Here is a 22,880-nt window from a genome sequence, read left to right as displayed (position 1 = left end):
TAGTTAATCTATAAACCTGTAACACATTTGGATAGAGTTACAACTGAGTGAAACATAAGTCTGTGACTTTGAAATGGTGAAATACCCTCTAAAAATAGACTAAAACTCGACTCCATAACTGTTACCTCTCAGACACACGTGCGTTTTTAAAAATATGAGAAATGCATTTTGTGATATTAAAAACCAGGGTGACCAAAAACACTTAGAATGTACGGAAATGGATAATGTAAACAACAAAATCTAAGTAAAGTAGGATTTCAGTTATCGAAAAGGGCTCTAACAGTAAACAATATACCCTAGTGTTTAAAAACTAGGGTATGTCCCTTTAATATAGTCTTTTTAATTATTAAACTAAATATCAAATACATTATCTTGGTTAGAACATCGGTGCTTTTATATTCAATGTGCTTCTGGTGGTCTTAATGTCATTAAAATATGAAGTTTGTTTTTGTTTAACGACACCATTAGAGCACATTGATTTATTAATCATTGTCTATTGGATGTCAAGCATGTGGTAATTTTGATATATTATAGTCTTAGAGAGAAGACCCGTTACAGTTTTCAATTTGGAGCAAGGGATCTTTTGTATGCACCATCCCACAGACAGGATAGCACATACCACGGCCTTTGATATACTAGTTATCGTGCACTGTCTGGAACGAGAATAGTAAAGGAAGAACGTTTGAGCTTTACTACATATTATATTGTGACAGCGATATTATAAACAAGACAATTAATTTCTTTCACGCAACTTCAGTGGAAAATGTTTTACAATTAACGGCAGCAATTAACTCAGTACAGTATCTTTAATGAAGAAAAACACACATGTACCTCAGGCGTGTATGGAGGGGATGTTCGGGGGATCAAGCAAATTTTCTTCTTTATTATCATATATTTTTCAGAGGGGATAATGACTCGACCCCCTACCCCCCCCCCCCCCGCCCTTCTCTAATTAGTTTGTTCCCGTCCCAACCAGTGCCCCTGTGTCTTGTATATCAAAGACCGTGGTGTGTGCTGTCATGTCTCAACCGGTCTCGGTGGCGCAGTGGTTAAGCCATCGGACTACAGGCTGGTAGATACAGGGTTCTCCTCACGGCACCGGCTCCAACTCAGAGCGAGTTCTTAAGGGCTCAATGGGTAGGTGTAAGGCCACTACATCCTCTTCTATCTCACTAACAACTAATCAACTAACAACTAACCAACTGTTCTGAACAGACAACCCAGATAGCCGAGGTGTTTGCCCAGGACAGCGTGCTTGAACCTTAATTGGATATAAGCACGAAAATAAGTTGAAATGAATGAATGTCCTGTCTAGGGAGAGCGTATATCAAATATTCATTTCTGCTAATAGAAAAATGTAGCGGTGTTTTTTTCTTTCCCGAAGACTAGACCTGCATGCCAGCATTACCCAAATTGTTGACATCCAGTAGACGATGATTAATCAATCAATTTTCTCTACCGGTGTTGCTAAAAATAATAATAAACTATCTTAAACTAAACACGGCAGTCGTTTGTTCTGTTACTGCATGATACCTAGTAGGCCTACTTATTCCGTTTAAAACCACTGCTCTTTGAACTTGACATGTAGCCTGCTTACCCAGGCGAGAGTGCGGGGTGGGGGGGGGGGGGGGGGTTTAGCGGGTTGAAATCCCTCCCTGCTCGAGCAATTTTTTTTTTTCAATGTATTTTCCGGGGAAGCATTACTCGACCTGTCTATAAAACGTCTCTCGCCATTGTCTAGACACACAGCCCCTTTCCTTGCAAAAAAACATGCACACGCATATTATATCATACATTGTAGACATAATCAAACACTTGAATTAATTATTTAAGTCAGAGGTGGACCCAGAGGGGGTGGGGAGGGGGCAAAATGTTCAAGTGCCCTTTTTGTTTCTGCATGAAGTTAAGTTGTGCGTGTATGCGCAAGCTTGCAGATGTGTGTCTGTGTTACTGAGTTTCAATGGGGTTCACCAAATTGTCTAACGCGAGTAATGAGCGCCTTAAAGTTGTGTGATCAAAGTTGCATAATGATAGCCTAATAGTTTTTGTTTTGAAATTGTATCGAATTTCAAAATTACTAATAAGCAATAGGCTCTGTCATTTGTTTTGTATATCTGCCTTACCTAGACAGCTCTCTAGAATAGTGCCCTTTACAGCTATAATTTACAAATGCCCCTTTGTATCGTTTAAAAAAAAAAAAATTATAACTGCCCTACCTAGACAGAGCCGTCCCTAGAATAGTTCCATTTAAAGTTATAATTTACATATGCCCCTTAAAATATTTGTTTAATGTATAACAGCTCTACCTAGACAAAGCCGTCCCTAGAATAGTGCCCTTTAAAATTATAATTTTCAAGTGCTTCTTTGTAGGCTATCGTTTTTTATGTATAACTGCCCTACCTAGACCGAGCCGTCCCTAGAATAGTGCCTTTTAAAGTTTTAATTTACAAGTGCTTACAAGTGCCCCTTTGTATCGGGTGGGTTTTTTTTGGTGCATTTAAAGCCATCCAGTATTTAAAATTTCCCCGTGGGAGCATGCCCCCGGACCCACCTACACATTTCGTGTCATGCTTAACAACGACTCTGATCATTAGCCCACCCCATTTTTAAAAAATGATCCGACGGGCCTCAAAGCTCATGCAACTAGCGCTACAGAAAACCACAGCCAGTCATTTATTGTACACGTCCGTTCGTACATTGCGATATATATACAAACGCATTCATATTAACTGCAAATATTAATTTTTTTATTAAGATGCCCCTTTAGCGAGCCAATGTACCCCCTTTTTTCTTATCCCCCCCAAAAAAATAAATAAATAAAAAATAAATAAATAAAAAAATAAAGAAATAAAATATGTCCTGGATCCGCCGATTAAGTGACAACTCGATAGCTGTAGGACTAATTGATTTAGACCTTTAATTATTCATCATAAATATGTTATTTAATTTTGTTATTTGGCTTTCAAAATTAAAATAATAACAATAATAAAACTGTGAGATTTCGCGACAAACTAAATTAGTAAATCATGTTCCGGGAGAATTTTGTCACAGGTAAAACATTTCGTCGTATCACACCAGTCAATTGACGGGGACCAGTCTATAAACACAACAGCCTGCGAAGTTCGCATTGACAAAACGTACGGTATTGGGTATGGGGAAGGACAAATTACCACAAACTCCGAGTAATTCCACTGGGACAAGTACAAACGGCTATTCAATTCAAAGACAGGGCTCCCAGAAGCTGACCACGTCAAATGGACTGTATGACGTTTGTTGTAAGGTGGGTTCACCTGTTGATAACTCGGAACACGACAGGTAGGCAGGCCTATAATTACAGTTCGCGACACGACACAACGGCTTACATATAAGTGACATATGTTTAGCATCATATAATATTTTTCCTTCGTTTTTGAAGTGTATACCAACAATATAACATATGTGACTGCAATAAATTATTATAATTATAATTATTATTTAATTGGCAACAAAATCAAGAGACATTTTTGCATAACTCCCTCATACACTTGAATCATAAATGGATTGTGGTGATACGGTGTGTATAATCACAGGATTAATGTATTGATGGTGGGTGGGGGCATTGTAGTGACAGTTATGACCATATTCAGTATACAGTGAAACCCCTCTGGGAAAAATATCCGCCCGGTCCCCCCTTCCCCTAACCCTAACCCTAGCCCTAACCCCAGCCATAATCCCAACCCCAACCCTAACCCTAACCCTAACCCTAACCCTAACCCCAACCCCAACCCCAACCCCAACCCCAACCCCAACCCCAACCCTAACCCTAACCCTAACCCTCAACCCTAACTAAAAATAATAATGGAGGGGACCGGGCGGATATTATACCCCCCTCTGAACCAGACACCCTTTTGGACAAGTAAAATGTCTCGTTTTAAGAGGTATCCAATTTAGAGAGGTTAAGTTATGTACTGATTATTAAAAATGGACCTTGAAAATGTCTGGTGTTAAAAGAATTCTGGTTTACAGAGGGTTTGGTTTTGAGAGGTTTCACTATACATAGACTCGACCCCATATAAACTTCACTTGCCAGTCTAGACCCCCCCCCCCCCCCCCCCAACACACACACACTAAAATTCTTGTTCACATGACTGAGTGGCAGTTCAGATCTCACCATCTGTGTGTTTACAAGAGCCTATATGTATTGGTATCAAGTCAAACCTATGTATAACAGCCACCCACACAACTATCATAAAGAAGCCTCTTAACACAGGTGGCTGTTTGAATACAGGTTAATATATGCTGTATTAGATGATTGGAATAAAGGAACTTAAGACCGGAATAGTTTCTTAAGAGAGGTTGTTTAGTGTACCATATTTCCCCATGTGTAAAGTAGTACCGTGTTGAAAGCCAAGTGATAGTGGTGACAGCTGGTCACTTATGGATTACTGATAGTTTTTCAGGTAGTGATTCATATACGTGCAATGAATGGGCTTTGGTTGAATGAAGTGAAATCGTTTTACTAGATTGGTGTTTAGCTGGTCAGAACAAGATCATATGTACACCTTAATTTCAGAAATGTTTTCTAAAAGGGAATTAAAAAAGTTAAAAACTCTACATTTTGTTTAACAATATCTCATTAAATTTTGAACTATGGCTACTCAGGCTTCTGGGAACTGGCAATGGGGCAGCGTGGCACACACTCCCCTACACTAGATGCTGTGACTCACTCACTAGAGATTGTGCCCTCCTTGTTCACTCCAGATATCGTTTCTTAAGGGCCTGCTATTACATGCATGTATATGCATGGGGTCTGATGTCATTTTGACATTTTGTTGAGATTGTAAGAGACCAATCTGGCTATCAAATGCTTCTTCTAACAAACTGCAGCCAGGGATCTTTTTATGCACATACATGTAATCAGACAGGACAGCACATACCATAACCTTTGATATATTCAAGTTATGGAAAACTGATGGGGGAAAATGCATTAAGTCTACAATAGAGTATCATGGAATCCATCATACTTCAGAGAAGTGGTCTACTTCCCAGCTTCATTGTGCCCACCAACTGACTTGGTGATTAGAGCACTCGCCTGAAGAGTCAGGATCACAGGATCAATCCTTCGTAATGACTCTCTGATCCTATAGTTGGTATGTCAAAGTCATGCTGTTGTGTCAGTAAGAAGAATAACTGTAGATGACATGAAACACTTTGAATGTATGGAAATGGATAATCTAAACAATAAAATCTAAGTAATATGTGATTTCAGTTTATAAATTGAAGAGAGAGGTAGAATGGACCAAGTGCCAGGTCATGTATCCACCCCCCACACACACACACACACTCCTTGAAGAGTCTTCTGATAAATATTCTAGTCCTTTAGGTATATTCTTTCCTGTATGATATCAATTGAGACAGAACTGTTATATCATATTATTGTGTTGTTTAATCAAGTTAGTAGTGATTAATTGGTCCACTAACTTAAATTATGGGCTGCCATTTAAGATATTACCAGGGGCAGGACATACTATAACCCAATGTAATGTGCTCGCTTGATGCACAGTCAGTTTGGGATCAATCCCCACCAGTGTGCCCATTTGGCTATTTCTCATTCCAGCCAGTGCACCACGACTGGTATATCAAAGGCCCTGGTATGTGCTATCCTGTCTGTGGGATGGTGCATATAAAAGATCCCTTGCCATTAATGATGTCGTTAAACAAAACTTAACTTCTTCGTCTTAAGATATTACCATATTGATACCACATTAACATTCTACGGGTAGCTAAAATTACTCTCCTTGAACTGGTCTCAGATGAGTGATGGGGAGACAGAACAATGGCTCCATTTAAAACAACAATAGCTTTAACTTTCTATGCTTGTTTCAGGTGATGTTGATCGGCGACAGTGGCGTCGGCAAGACGTGTCTTCTCGTCCGCTTCAAGGATGGAACCTTTCTGTCGGGAAGCTTCATATCCACTGTCGGTATTGACTTCCGGGTAAGCGTGGGATGGCAGCGGTTCAATAAAGAGTGGCTGTCCCTCTTAAAACAGTGTGTGTTTGCTTTGTTGTCCCAAGGAAATTGAGAGTTGTGCTGGTAAAAAAAAAAGTCACAGACCAGAAATTAAGATGTATTTTCACTCTTCAGAGAATTAATGTGTAGGTGGTTTAAATGCTTCTAGGTCAAACTGAAGTTCTGTAAGTAGTAAGCAATTTCTTCTCAAGCATACACAATTTCCCCATAAGTATGGTATAACAGGTTTCTCACATAAAGGCGTTGTCTACATCTATTGACATTTATGAGTCACTGAGTCAGTGTGACACGTGTATTTTGATGTCTTATTTATATAATTACATCACAAGATATTGCAGACACCAGTGTTACAGCTACAGGTACTGTATTATTTTGGAAAGGATAGGATACCATATTAATGTGCCTATACGGTTCAGGCACATCTTCACCAATAATGTGGTCTGGGACAGTGGGTGGTGGTTAAGTTGGATGTGGACAGAATTTGGAATAGCAATTATTGAAACAGTTTATAAGTTCATAATAAATATAGTTTTCAAGGTATAAGCCAACAGGTAAGAATTTTCAGATGCATGTTCACTGTAGGAAATTAAATTACTTTTTCAGGGGGTTGGGGGTGGGCAGGATATTCATATTTATAAAATGGACTTAAATGCAGCATTTGACAACTGTTTTTCACTAGCCATCAAGCTTGGCGATAGCAGTTTTTACTAACCCGACATTGAATATCACTAGCCATGGGAGTGGGATTACCATATACATATAAATGTATTACTGATTTTATTATGTGATTTAATACATGGTATGTGGTACTGAAAATTGCATTTAAAAGATGGCCAGCTGTTATTCAGTAGGAGGATCATATATGTGGCAGTAGCAGTTTTCTTTCTCTATCTCTGTAGCCCAATAGTGCGGGATTTAGCTCAATTGGTTTAGCGCTCACTTGAGGTGCTTGCATTGCAGGATCGAACCACTGCAGTGGATCCATTCACCTGACTGGGTTTTTTTTGCATCTAAGCAGTCAAAGGCTGTGGTATGTGCTTTCCATTCTGTAGGAAAGTGCATATAAAAGATCTCTTGCTGCTAATGGAAAAATGTAGCGGGTCCTCTGATGACTACGAGTAAGAATTAGCACGTTTGACATCCAATAGCCAATGATTAATTAATCAATGTGCTCTAGTAGTGTCGTTAAACAAAACAAAGTTTAACTCTCTAGACAAAGTGTCACAATAACCATAGGCATGTTCAGGAGGTTGAGCGCTCATGAACACTTTGACTGGTACCATCATCTTCTATCACATGACATCCATCTAACTTTATAGACCAGCCTCGGTGGCATCATGGTTAGGCCATCGGTCTACATGCTGGTAGGTACTGGGTTTGGATCCCCGTCGAGGCATGGGATTTTTAATCCAGATACCGACTCAAAACCCTGAATGAGTGCTCCGCAAGGCTCAATGGGTAGGTGTAAACCACTTGCACCGACCAGTGATCCATAACTGGTTCAACAAAGGCCATGGTTTGTGCTATCCTGCCTGTGGGATCCCTTGCTGCTAATCGGAAAGAGTAGCCCATGTAGTGGTGACAGCAGGTTTCCTCTCAAAATCTGTGTGGTCCTTAACCATATGTCTGACGCCATATAACCGTAATTAAAATGTGTTGAGTGTGTCGTTAAATAAAACAATTCTTTCTTTCTAACTTTATAGGCACAAAAACCAGTCTATAGCAAGCAGCATTCAGTGATCACTATAGCCCTCCTAATAGCCATTGGTGGCAGGATGTAGCCATCTGTAAAAAACACTCGCTTGATGCATGGTCAGTTTAGGATCGATCCCCGTCGGTAGGCCCACTGGGCTATTTCTCATGGCATCTAGTGCTCCTCAACTGGTGTAACAAAGGCTATGGTATGTACTATCCTGTCTGCATATAAAAGATTCCTTGCTGATAATCAGAAAGAGTAGCCTATTGAGTGGTGGCAGTCGGTTTCCTCTGTTATTATCTGTGTGGCCCTTAACCATATGTTCAATGCCATATAGCTGTAATTACAATATGTTGAGTACATTGTTAAATAAAACATTTCTTCCTTCCTTCTAAATAGCCATAGCTTTAAAATGAGCTGAGGTGTTAAAAAACCCCACCTATATTTCTTTCCTTTTATAATTCGCAATTGAAAACCAATTTGTTTTGGTGTGCTGTCAGGTCCCGCAGCCAATTGCAGTGACCATTATTACACTTTGTGTGATAACACGTAGCGTCAAATAAAGCCCTTAATGAGTTATCACGCAGACTTGCCTCATTAGATGCAACAGTTGCATGCAGGAGCATCTTTCCTGTTTGATTTGAACTCACTGCAGTTTAAATAGGAAATGGCTTCTTCAGTTGTTTACAGGTAGCAAGCAATTTAGGCAAAAATTACCAATTAGTAGAAACCGGCTCTGAAATTACAAGTGGCATTTCAAAAGAATGAAGGCCAAATTCGGAGAATGAAATCGATTCTGATACATCATCTTCTTTTATTCATATTATGGCAGAAATAGAACAAAAGCAATCACATTATATCGAAAAACTGGCTCGGAAATATCTTCAGTATGAACTGAGATGCTTGTTATTCATGGAATCCAGTGTTGTAAAATATTGTATGTCATACATTCTTTAAGGAAAGGAAAGGGATACATGTTTCACAATACCACAACACTTATTAAACTGTGTCTACAATGTCATGTATTTGGTGTCTCAACATATGGTTATTTCAGAGATAGCCAGACAGACAGAGAGAGAGAGTGAAGGAGGGGAGTGTGAGGGAGGGAGAGAGTGGGCGAGGGAGGGAATAAGCGGGGAGGAATGAAGACAGAGGAAGAGACATACTAAGGGATGGTGGGAGGGAGGTAGAGAAAATACTAACATAAAATATGCAAACATTTTGGTGGGTGTGGATTAGAGAACAGCTCTCTGGTTTGAGGATAGGAAAAAAACAGTTTTTACAATAACTAATTTATAGACTTACGATCTAATTAAACATAGCCACTGATTAAACAATGTGCTGGGGTGTTATTAAAGAAACATTTCTTTTCTTTGTGTCTCACTATTTTGACCAAGCATCCCATTAAACATACCAGTATGGAGGGAACTATATTTAAAAAGTAGGCAACCTGAAGGTTAAACAACATGCAACACAGCATTCTCTCAGCATTATACTTAATTGTTGCATATAGAAGAAAGATGAAAAACAAAAACATGTTTGCTTTTTATAGTGCAAACAGCATGTGTAAAAAGATTTTCACATACAGTATATGTTGCAATCAATACCAAGTTGTGAGGTGTTTTTTTTTTTACTTCAAACACATTTTATTTCCATTTTGTTTTTTGATTTGGACAATATCCTCTTTCAGAAACAGGTGTTATCAAGCATGCTTAATATACATACATATATATATATATATATATATATATATATATATACTCGACAACGAAAGTTTAGCAAATATCTTTTATGACCTCTAAATTTGCTATGGTTGAATAAACTTAAAAGAAAACCAGGTAAAGGTTGATGAGTTTATGTTGTTTGTAAATGGTAAACAGTTCAGATATGAATACTAATTAATAAAAATAGGTTAATTTATAAATGTTATGCCATTTCTTTTAACATTAGCTAAACTTTCGTTGTTGAGTATATATATATACAGAAATTAACCTCTCTAAATCAGATACCTTTTAATACTAGACATTTTACTCGGTGTCCAGTTTAGAGGGGTTTCACTATAAGAAGTATTCAGTGAAATATCCATTCCCTTATATCCTTTCAGTATAGGGGATATAAAAGGTACTATACCATTATGAAAGTGAATCTCTTTGAGAGATTTCTGGTGATGGCCAATCCATGTTACTTTGAGCTTACCACATATCGAGAGCTTAATGATCACCTCAGCTAAAGGTTATTTCAGACTTTAATTTGCTCAGCTGTTGACACAGCAGTTTCATCGCACATTTTGAGTTGAGTGTTGCACTAGATTATTAAGAACTGTGACAGTGACGTCACTATATGACAAGAGCAGGGCTTGACCTTAACAACAGCACCGACGGCAATTGCTGTTGTTGAGATATAAATTACCATGGGTCAGGAGCATCATCGACGGCACTTTTCTGCCACTGGGTAAAAAATGTCTGCCATTAATTGGTAAAGATCCTCATTAATGGCAAACTGTATATATACCTGATGTATATTATTTGCTAGTATTTCATTCACATTTGTGCTTTTGAAATATGTCTACATACAGCAAAATAACCTTTCAATCATATTTATATTTGCTGCAAAAGTCGCTTTGAAAAACAAATGCAGGTGGCAGGCTCAAAATTGCTGTCAGTTGAAGGTTTCACCTGTGGCAATGTTTTTAAAGTATTGACATAGGCAACAAATTCTTAAGTTCGACATGTTTGACATCCAGTAGCCGATGATTAATTAAACAATGTGCTAAGTGGTGTCATTAAACAAACTTCTTCTTCTTCTTAAGTTTGAGCTCTGCACAGTTTTTTAATTTGTGTTTCCATTTGTTAGCTGGACAAAAATAAAAGTCTCCAGTAAGTTTTCGGTGATGTAATGTGCAGTAGACCCTTAACCCAATTAGTCAAATATATGCCAAAAATCAGACAAATTAATATATTTACATGTATGTACAGTGTTTCTGCCAGAAAGACATTTTTGGGTATGGCGCTATGGAATTGAATGCAACCACAGTAAACAGGGGGTATGGGGGCCCGGGAGGCCCCCAGAAAGAAAATGGGTTAATTAAGTTTAGGCTTAGTACAGTAATGATAAGAGTAATTAATTTGGTCAAAAAGTTGACTTAAACAAATAAAATCTGCCAAAACATTTGGGTATGGCACCATACCCGTTTTACGGCAGAAAGCTTGATGTAAAGGGCACCTAGTATGATAGTAACCTCAATCACCATACCCATTTTACGGCAGAAAGCCTGATGTAAAGGGCACCTAGTATGATAGTAACCTCAATCACCATACCCGTTTTACGGCAGAAAGCCTGATGTAAAGGGCACCTAGTATGATAGTAACCTCAATCACCATACCCGTTTTACGGCAGAAAGCCTGATGTAAAGGGCACCTAGTATGATAGTAACCTCAATCACCATACCCGTTTTACGGCAAAAACCCTGATGTAAAGGGCACCTAGTATGATAGTAACCTCAATCACCATACCCGTTTTACGGCAGAAAGCCTGATGTAAAGGGCACCTAGTATGATAGTAACCTCAATCAACACATCAAGTACTTGTCTAATCTCTCAGTAAGCAAATTTAAAACTTAAGCTGCAGACACATATAAGGCATGACATTGTTTTTATTCTCCATAAGATCATGCACCTGTTTTTAAAGGCCAAAGTCTGCAGCCGTGCTGATGTTCAATTAAATTGATTTCACTATTTATAGAACTATAATGACATTACTTTTGCAGCGTTTGAAGTCCGTAATTACTAGTCACTTGTTGGTGACTCCTAGGTTAATTTTCTTGAACTCCTTCTTTCTTTCTTTCTTCACTAGACAGCCTAATTTGTTTCTGCTTGTGGTGTATGTGTGACGTACAAGTTGTTGCTGAAAATATTGATCGGGTTCGGATCATATTTATCCCTATGTGTCGAATGTTTCCTGAGGGAATTGGCTGAGTTTGTCACTGGTGACATTACCCCGAGTTTTATAGCAATTAGTTCTGCTTCATTGATTAGCCGTTTCCTCGGAGTGCCCATTGGTATGAGTACTAAGAGGAGAGTTGACGTGACACGAAATGATCATTAAATGGAATGTATTACAGACTGCTTGCTTCCTTCATCAGTATGTTGATGTTAGCTAGCAATATAACTCTCTCAGTATAAAAGGTGGGCATAGGAATTAAGCTGTCTTTGGCCAATTCATCAAAATATATAATCAAATTTGGTTAATATGATTAGGCCCGTATTTCATAAGAAATTGTGAAAAGGATAGGCACAGTTTTATGATTATTTTATAGTAAATTGCCAAAACGTTGGAGTTATTTATAATTATTTTATAGCAAAGTGCTGAAAATTTAGTGCCAATTAATTTGACATGAGATGGTAGTTAAAATGAATGCATTCCCAGTCTGGAGCTCAACGCGGTAAGACGTGTTTGTTTCACTTGTGCACACTGCACATGTTTTCGTGTGCTCAACTTGGGGATCCTTCATTTCATTGTTTTTGTCAGCGAAATGAAGTTTTCTACTGGGATGTATGCGGCCATTGGAACTGATTGAACGCTGGAACGTGTCTCGTTTCGACAGCCAACACCACCAGGTTGGATTATTTTTTAGCGAGATTCCTTGCCTCCACGTCATTTCTCCGGCTGAGTATGTCGACTTGTTTTTTCGTAACTCGTATGACGGCCATTCTGCAGAACGCCACGGTTGTTCGCATTTAGTCTCTACATGTCCGAGCACTGGAAGATTGACTGCCCCACTCTAAGAAAAAATAGGAAGCAGGGTCAGCCCCTACTACTCTTTTCTAGACTTTACTTTGCTTTATAGTGATACCATCTCGTATCCTCCGGAGTTGGGCCCATCGGCACCACTATACCAACCCAAGACGGCTGGAATATACCCTAGTCTGATACTCTCTCTTGTTCAGACAGATCTGGCTTCTCAAGATCTGTATTTCAGCACAGCACTACACCTTCAATGTCTAATGACTGTCAATCTAGGAGTTTTCTTGATGGGATGCAACCCATCTTGTCCCTATAAGCTGTGCACCCAAACAGCCTTAATGAGGCCACTCACGTGGACATATCGATCGGACTTATAAACTTTTAGATCTGTGTTCAAAATTTTATGTCAAAATTACTTCTTTTTTAAAATATTATTAAATAGTCCAATCCTTTCGTCTTTCTTTCATTTAATTTTGGTATGGCCTTCTAAAATGCTCCAAATTATATAAATATTTGGCCGAGCAGTCAATTCTTTTTATTTTTGGCTTGTAACTTTTTTTTTTTTTTTTTTTATTCTATTAACTTTTTTACTAATTGCCAATTTCAGAATTTTGCCCATTTTCAACTCTACCCCATCCCGAGTCAGGCCACCGATCTTATCGGAGGTCGGACTCGGGATGGGCGTGTTTGAAACCCTAGTGGTATATGGGCACGTTAAACTAGTTATCATCATCATCATCACAGTCTAGATACTAGATCCATCAGTGTGTTGATGTTAATAACCCTCACAGTTATATAAAAGCAGCAGCAACCCACAGGTTAAGTTACCATCGTCCATTTCATGAAAAAAAACTATAAAATGTTGTGAGTATGATTATTTTGTGGCAAGTTGCCAACGATCTTTGGACAGATATAATTATTTCATAGCAAATAGCTGACAAATTAGTTCCAGTTCATGTGACATGAGATGGTCATTAAAAGTGATTTAACAGATGCTGCTACATGTAGCTCCAGCAGTATGTTGATGTTAGTGAGCAATATAATAGCTCTCTCAAGTTAAGCTGCTAACATTGTTGGCAAATCCATCAAAATATGTAATCAAATTTGAGCAATATGATTCTTTTATAACAAATTGCAAAAAGGTTATGGACAGTTTTATAATTATTTTGTAGCAAACTGCCAAAATGCTGGATTTTATAATTATTTTATTGCAAATTGCTGAAAATTTAGTGCCAATTGATTTGACATGAGATGGTCGTTAAAATGAATGTATTACAGACTGCTAGCTCTAGAAGTATGTTGATGTTAGTGGACAATAACCATCACCACATAAAAGCTGCACCATCTGCATGGTTGGCCAACTCATCAAAATGTGTAATAAAATATGGTGAATATGATTGTTTGGAGCAAATTGCCAAAGATCTATTGGCAGTAATAACTATCATTAATAATTATTTTATAGTAAAGTGCTAAAACAATTAAGAGCTAGTTGATGTGACATATCTACTACTCAAAAGAATTTAAGGGTCAGACGATATTTCCGACATTATTTTCTGAATGTCAATTATATTAGCTAGACCACAATGTCCCGCATGGTATTGTTCCATTTTGACGAAAGTGTGTCTAAGCAACCCATAAATGAATTAAAATCCACTGTCATTGACACTGTCGACTAGTTCTAATGGCGAAAACATGCTTACATTTGCACATAAATTAGGGCGAAAGCGAAAGGTCTGCTAAGTGCCCATAACTTGCTTCTTCACAAAGCGCTTCATTTGCACGCTTTGCACGTGTATTCCATGTTCCCAATGCTGAATTTCCGTATAATTGGAGCTTGCGTTCGTGTACGTGCACACTCCAAATTCGACAATGGTACGACTTCAACTGACTATCGAAGATCGAGGAAGGGCTATTGCTTGGCTTCAGGATGGCAATACGCAAAGAAATGTTGCTCTGAGACTTGGTGTCAGTCAGAGTGTCGTTGGCCGACTGTGGTAACGGTACCAAGCAACGAATTCTGTTCGAAATCGTCCACGTTCGGGAAGACCCCGAAGCACTACAAATAGAGAGGACCGCTACATCACCAATATGGCTCTACGTCAACGCACAACCACTGTACGCCGATTACGTGACAATCTGCGGACTGCGACTGGAACTCGAGTGTCTGATCAAACCATACGCAATCGTCTGAGAGCCAATAATCTATGCTGCTGTCGCCAGGCTGTTCGACCACCACTCCTACCACGTCACAGAACGGCCAGACGTCACTGGTGCACGCTTCATCTGCGGTGGCAACGTGTTCAGTGGGGTCGAGTGATGTTCACTGATGAGTCCAGGTTTAGTCTCCAGTTCAACGGTGGTCGGGTTCGTGTCTACAGACGTCCTGGGGAGCGCTTCGCTGACGTTAACGTTAGACAACGTCACCGGTTCTGTGGTGGCAGCGTCATGGTGTGGGGCAGCATCTCTATCCACCACAGGACCCCCCTCTATGTGGTGGATGGCAATCTGAATGGAATCCGCTATCTGAATGAGATTATCCGGCCGTTGGTTCTCCCAGGCCTTCAGCAGATTGGCGGCGGGGCAGTTCTGCAGGATGACAATGCCAGACCCCACCGCGCCAGGGTGGTAACGGACTTTCTCAGACAACAAGGTATCACCAGGATGGATTGGCCAGCATATTCGCCTGACTTGGCCCCAATAGAGCATGCCTGGGATGAATTAGGCAGGAGAGTTCGGGATAACCATGCCCCTCCGGCCAACCTTCATGATCTGGGTCAACTTCTTATGGCAGAGTGGCAGGCCATTCCCCAAGAGTTCTTCAGACGTCTGATCAACGGCATGAGGCAACGATGTGTCGAGTGTATTCGTGCCAGGGGTGGATTCACACACTATTAAACGAATGTTCTAATGTGTAAAATCCATGTTTGACAACCTTCAACTTTGACAGCATGTCATGTGACTTTCTTGTATACAGTGACGTTTATTTGTGTTTTTTTGTAAATATGGAACAATAAATAAAAAATTTGGTGTAGTTTACATCATCAATGTAATACACTCTGAAACTTATTTGGTTATAAATTTTTGACCCTTAAATTCTTTTGAGTAGTATATATGAGAGGGTCATTAAAGGAATGTATTACAGTTATTTGTTGTGTTTAACAACACCACTAGAGCACATTGATTAATTAATCATCGGCTATTGGATGTCAAACATTTGGTAATTCTGACTCATAGTCAACAGAGGAAACCCACTACATTTTCCTAATGCAGCAAGAGATCTTTTATATGCACTTCCCACAGACAGGAAAGCACATACCACAGCTTTTGACCAGTTGTGGTGCGCTGGTTGGAATGAGAAAAAAAACAATCTGTTTAACGGGTTCACCGAGGTGGTTCAACCCCGTGACGCAAGCACTACAGGTGAGCACTCAAACGACGGAGCTAACTCCCGCCCCCTAATGTATTACAGATGCTGATTCAGTGATACAGTGTAGCTCCAGTATAGTTTGTTGATGTGACACATATATATATATGAGAGGGTCATTAAAGGAATGTATTACAGATGCTGATTCAGTGATACAGTGTAGCTCCAGTATAGTTTGTTGATGTGACACACATATATATATATATGAGAGGGTCATTAAAGGAATGTATTACAGATGCTGATTCAGTGACACAGTGTAGCTCCAGTATAGTTTGTTGATGCCACACATACATATATATATATATGAGAGGGTCATTAAAGGAATGTATTACAGATGCTGATTCAGTGATACAGTGTAGCTCCAGTATAGTTTGTTGATGTGACACATATATATATATATATATATGAGAGGGTCATTAAAGGAATGTATTACAGATGCTGATTCAGTGATACAGTGTAGCTCCAGTATAGTTTGTTGATGCCACACATACATATATATATATGAGAGGGTCATTAAAGGAATGTATTACAGATGCTGATTCAGTGATACAGTGTAGCTCCAGTATAGTTTGTTGATGTGACACACATATATATATGAGAGGGTCATTAAAGGAATGTATTACAGATGCTGATTCAGTGATACAGTGTAGCTCCAGTATAGTTTGTTGATGTGACACACATATATATATATATATGAGAGGGTCATTAAAGGAATGTATTACAGATGCTGATTCAGTGATACAGTGTAGCTCCAGTATAGTTTGTTGATGTGACACACATATATATATATGAGAGGGTCATTAAAGGAATGTATTACAGATGCTGATTCAGTGACACAGTGTAGCTCCAGTATAGTTTGTTGATGCCACACATACATATATATATATATGAGAGGGTCATTAAAGGAATGTATTACAGATGCTGATTCAGTGATACAGTGTAGCTCCAGTATAGTTTGTTGATGCCACACATACATATATATATATGAGAGGGTCATTAAAGGAATGTATTACAGATGCTGATTCAGTGATACAGTGTAGCTCCAGTATAGTTTGTTGATGTGACACACATATATATATGAGAGGGTCATTAAAGGAATGTATTACAGATGCTGATTCAGTGATACAGTGTAGCTCCAGTATAGTTTGTTGATGTGACACACACATATATATATATATATATGAGAGGGTCATTAAAGGAATGTATTACAGATGCTGATTCAGTGATACAGTGTAGCTCCAGTATAGTTTGTTGATGTGACACATATATATATATGAGAGGGTCATTAAAGGAATGTATTACAGATGCTGATTCAGTGATACAGTGTAGCTCCAGTATAGTTTGTTGATGTGACACATATATATATATGAGAGGGTCATTAAAGGAATGTATTACAGATGCTGATTCAGTGATACAGTGTAGCTCCAGTATAGTTTGTTGATGTGACACATATATATATATATATATGAGAGGGTCATTAAAGGAATGTATTACAGATGCTGATTCAGTGATACAGTGTAGCTCCAGTATAGTTTGTTGATGTGACACACATATATATATATGAGAGGGTCATTAAAGGAATGTATTACAGATGCTGATTCAAGGATACAGTGTAGCTCCAGTATAGTTTGTTGATGCCACACATACATATATATATATGAGAGGGTCATTAAAGGAATGTATTACAGATGCTGATTCAGTGATACAGTGTAGCTCAAGTATAGTTTGTTGATGTGACACATATATATATATATGAGAGGGTCATTAAAGGAATGTATTACAGATGCTGATTCAGTGATACAGTGTAGCTCCAGTATAGTTTGTTGATGCGACACATATATATATATATATATATGAGAGGGTCATTAAAGGAATGTATTACAGATGCTGATTCAGTGATACAGTGTAGTTCCAGTATAGTTTGTTGATTTGACACATATATATATATATGAGAGGGTCATTAAAGGAATGTATTACAGATGCTGATTCAGTGATACAGTGTAGTTCCAGTATAGTTTGTTGATGTGACACATATATATAAATATATATGAGAGGGTCATTAAAGGAATGTATTACAGATGCTGATTCAGTGATACAGTGTAGCTCCAGTATAGTTTGTTGATGCCACACACATATATATATGAGAGGGTCATTAAAGGAATGTATTACAGATGCTGATACAGTGTAGGTGCAGCAGTTTCTTGATGTTAGTGGGAATGAAATGACACTCTTGATGTTAAAGGTGCACTCATGAGTTAAGCTGTTGTTGACCAATTCATCAAAATATATAATCACATTTGGTGAATATGATTATTTAAAACGAGTTTCCCAAAAAGCTAGGGACAGTTAATATTATTTTATAGTAAATTACCCCCACCCCCACCCTCCTAAAAAAAAAACCAAACTGTTGCCAATAACAAATATTTTATTGCAAACTGCTTAAAAGCTATTGGTGAATTATTACCTATATGTTTTTGAGTTGGAATGGAAAACTTGCCTATACTGAGTAGGAATAATAATTTGCTTAAATGCCCAGGAATTTCATTTCATTTTATTTTTGTTTGTTAGTGTTTTTACCTTATTCAGTTATGGTTATTCAATAGGTTATAATTATGGTTAGTGAGAGAAAAGTCCTCCCTAACAAGCTGTTAAAACTCTCACTATGGGTGACAGTGGGTACTGAGACGTGAACCCTGCACCTATAGGTACCAGCCTTAAAGGTTAATGACTTAATCAGTATGCTACTGAGGCTGACATCCATGGGTAATGTAAGTGCATGTATATGTATGTAACACCGAAGTGGGTGTATGGGTTCATTCTTGAAGGTTAATGACTTAATCAGTATGCTACTGATCGAGGCTGGCATCCATGGGTAATGTAAGTATATGTATGTAACACCGAAGTGGGTGTATGGGTTCATCCTTGAAGGTTAATGATTTAATCAGTATGCTACTGATCGAGGCTGGCATCCATGGGTAATGTACAATGTAAGTATATGTATGTAACACCGAAGTGGGTGTATGGGTTCATCCTTGAATGTTAATGACTTAATCAGTATGCTACTGATCGAGGCTGGCATCCATGGGTAATGTAAGTATAGGCATGTAACGCTGAAGTGGGTGTATGGGTTCATCCTTGAAGGATATGAAGTGAACATGATTTTTTACCTCACTATTTCTTGATACCACTGAAGTGGAGGTAATTTAATTACTTCACAAGCTCCAAGCTTCTTCTTCATCACTTTTTTTTTTTTTTTTTTGATGGACGAAAATGAGTCGGAAATGTGTTCTGTATTGGAGCTAACGGTTTTTATTAGCTGCCTGAAGCATGAGTTTCTGAACCTGACAAGAATAAGGTGCAGACAATCCCTCTACTCTCTGAAACAATAAGTCACTTTTATTAAACATCTTTCTCCTAGGCTGGCTTAATGCCTGGTCACTGATTTAACGAAGGAAGGAAGGAAATGTTTTTATTTAACGACGCACTCAACACATTTTATTTACGGTTATATGGTGCCAGACATATGGTTAAGGACCATACAGCTATTGAAGGAGGAAACTCGCTGTCATCACTTCATGGGCTACTCTTTTCGATTGGCAGCAAGGGATCTTTTATATGCACCATCCCATAGACAGGATAGCACATACCATGGCCTTTGATGTACCAGTCGTGGTGCATTGGCTGGAACGAGAAATAGCCCAATGAGCCCACTGACGGGGATCGATCCCAAACTGACCATGCATCAAGCGAGCGCTTTACCACTGGGCTACGTCTTGTCCCCTGATTTAACGAGAGCCATGGATTGCTATACTGCTATATTAAGGAGCAGTGGGTAGAGCACTCGTCTGAGGTGGTTGATCAAGTTAAAGGATCAAACCTCCTTGGTTGATTCATTCACTGATTGAGGTTTTTTCAACCGTAACCAGTGCCCCATGACTGGTATATCAAAGGCTGTGGTATATATGCTGAACTGTCTGTGGGAAAGTGCTTATAAAAGATCCCTTGTTGCTAATAGAAAAATGTAGTGGGTTTCACCAGCCTGGGTGGCGATGTTAAGCCATCAGACTACAGGCTGGTAGGTACAGGGATCGCAGCCCATGCAGTACCAGCTCCAACTCAGAGCAAGGTCTTAAAGGCTCACTGGGTAGGTGTAAGACCACTACACCCACTTCTCTCTCACTAACCACTAACCAACTAACAACTAGACCACTGTCCTGGACAGACAGCCCGGTACCGGCTCCACCCCAGAGCGAGTTCTTAAGGGCTCAGTTGGTAGGTGTAAGGCCACTACACTCTCTTCTCTCTCACTAACCCCTAACCAACTAACAACTAACCTACTGTCCTGGACAGACAACCCAGATTGCTGAGGTGTGTGCCCAGGACAGCGTGCTTGAACCTTAATTGGATATAAGCACGGAAATAAGTTGAAATGAAATGTAGTGGGTTTCTCTGACTGCATGTTTTTGTTTTTATCATATCTCATTTATCTCGGGTTAGGCAACATGCATTTTATGCAAAATAAAAAAGACTTGTTTTTTTAAATGCAGGTGTTTTGTGCAGTTTTAAAAAAATGTTTGTAGTAGTTATATGTGTGTAAGTGAAAAAACAGGCTTTGTAACTTCAGGCCATAGTAATTTGGGCCAGTAAATGAATGTTGTATAATTAGGGAGAGAACATTTGATCCAGCATTGCAAACTGTTTCACAATTCTCAGTGGCGGATCCAGAAAATCCATTTAGTGGGGGCCCCAGTGACCTGTGGTGGAATGCCAAGGGAACTTTGGGGGAGGTTTGGAGGGGGATCGTAAAAAAAAGAGAAAATTAATATATAATAAAATTATAACTATCACAAAATTTAGGGGGGCCTGGGCCACTAGCTGGGCCCCACTAGATCCGCCTCTGATTCTGACAAAAAAAAGCCTTAAATTCATAATGTTTGAATCGCCGTTACATATTGATATTAGTTAGCATTTGTATGTGTGCTTTGTACTCTTGAGTTATGTATGCCCAAGCTTAGTAGTACATCATGCTTGGATTGATGGTAATAATCTAGCACTAATCTGAATCTATTATAAGTCCAACCCGAGGGATTCATATATGGATATATAGATCAATATTCCGTGGCTTAATCCAGGAAAGCTTTGTGTTGGAATGATTGGATTAGTGGCAACAGTTCCTATTGTGTAGTATATTACTGATGGTTTTGTTGGTCACTGATTTTGACTTCTAAATTAACTTCCAATTAATTACTGGATTAATAATACAAATATATACAGTTTTACAACTAAAGCACATGCCATGATAATAATTCTGTTGTTCATATTATTGATCTTTATGAACAAGTCTGGAAATAATTGGTCAGTTATTGATGTTGTCTGGTGCAATTTTACCACTTGTCAAATGTTTTCAGTCCCAAAGTTAACTTTATGAGACACATTGTCCGAGTTGAGTTTAAGGTTGAAAATTAACTATTTTTTGTGTCTAGTCAGCACAATGTTTTATACACATAGGAATTTACATGATCTGTATTAAGTATTTTTATTACATACCTATTCAATCTTACTATAGTGATAAAGACATTTTGAAACTGTGTGATAAATTTATTAGGTATTGCACATATGTGCGATATGGACCGGAACTTGTAAATTGGGAATTCCTTTTTCCTTTTTACTGCAGTTAGCACATTTTATTTATTGATGTCATATATGATTTACAAATGACGTCACATCGTATTTGACACATTACACAAGGCTGCTGTAGAGTATAATTCTTAATGTTAAGTAAATCCATGAAAGGAGTTTTGATCATAGATTTAACAGTGTTGTTATGACGTTAAATTAAAAGCCGTTTTTGTAAAACATAAAAGAAGGTATGTAATAAATACAGAACTTCACATACATTGTTCTTTAAAACTATGTAAACTTTATTAAAGTCTGCTAAAGTTCCCATAATAGTTAATATCCTGTAACCCTGTGATTTTTAACATTGTAATTACATATTAAATATATTTTTCTGCATAATATATTAGTGGCTGTATAGTAAACATGTTTCTGATCATTCTAATATTTGTACTAGGTTAAATTTAATTTTATTTCCTAAAATATATTTTGGGCTTCTTACAAATATTAAGACGACAAGAAACACATTGAATATACAGACAAGGATATTCTAAACAAGAAAATATATTTAATATGTAAGTTTAATTGTAGAAATATTTTATTAGTCGGAAACATCTTACTGTAAGATTCTTACAATGCAGCAAACTCAGGAATGTCCCTTTAACGAATGGCTTTTGCATTCACAAAGTAGTACATATACCTAGTTCCATTAATGTGACTCCAGAACAAGGACATGGTCTGTTAACATTGCCTTTGACACTTGACTCCTTTAATGGATGGCTTTTGTAGTTAACAATGTATGGTAATTGTGCAAACACCAGCTTGAGTCATTTAGAACATAATTGGTTTTAAAACATTTTACAATGTTTTTAACTCATGGTTTCTTTTTTAGCATGGCTTTCGTATTTGGCCTTAAATAGTGGTCGCAAACTATCTGCAGTATTTGTCAAATATTTGGTGACATATAATTTGCAAGGGCTAAGACCTTGTCAGTAGAGCCACATAAATATTGATTCATTATTACAACTGACAAAACAAATATGGCACAGTGTGGATTTGTCGAGTCTCTGTGATTAATCAAGTTTTTAATAAGAAACAAGAGGCTGATCAATAAAGGCTTGGTGAGAGAGATCTAGGGGTTGTAATACTGTCACAATGAGTTCACATTTATTGCCCGGATACATTTCTTAATGAGTTGGCTTCTGAGACTTCCATCTTATTTCAGTGTGTGCAGTTTGGTTTTCGAAGTCATTTTTATATTACGCATGCAAAATGTAGGTCTACAATTGTGTGTCAACTCTCTGTTTGTTTTAGCCATTCCAGGCTGAACTTCCAAGACTATAATACATGTACATGTATGTATGTATATATATATTAGAAGTTTGTTTTG

The 22,880-nt window shown here is 38.2% G+C and overlaps 1 protein-coding gene across 2 annotated transcripts in view; it reads left to right on the top strand.

The window, feature by feature from the left end:
- Nucleotides 1-2,946: 2,946 nt before the first annotated feature.
- LOC121379451 (ras-related protein Rab-37-like) overlaps nt 2,947-22,880 on the top strand; it is a 36,249-nt gene continuing 16,315 nt past the window's right edge. For both annotated transcript variants that reach the window (XM_041508095.1, XM_041508096.1), the window contains exons 1-2: nt 2,947-3,280; nt 5,866-5,976. In XM_041508095.1, the coding sequence (XP_041364029.1) occupies nt 3,152-3,280; nt 5,866-5,976 (240 nt within the window). In that variant the 5' untranslated portion in view covers nt 2,947-3,151. The remainder of the gene's footprint in view (nt 3,281-5,865; nt 5,977-22,880) is intronic.

This window comes from Gigantopelta aegis, chromosome 8 (assembly GCF_016097555.1).
Source record: "Gigantopelta aegis isolate Gae_Host chromosome 8, Gae_host_genome, whole genome shotgun sequence".
Lineage (NCBI taxonomy): Eukaryota > Metazoa > Mollusca > Gastropoda > Neomphalida > Peltospiridae > Gigantopelta > Gigantopelta aegis.
Note: the sequence above shows the minus strand (reverse complement) of the source record. Positions and strands in the feature narration are given on the sequence as shown.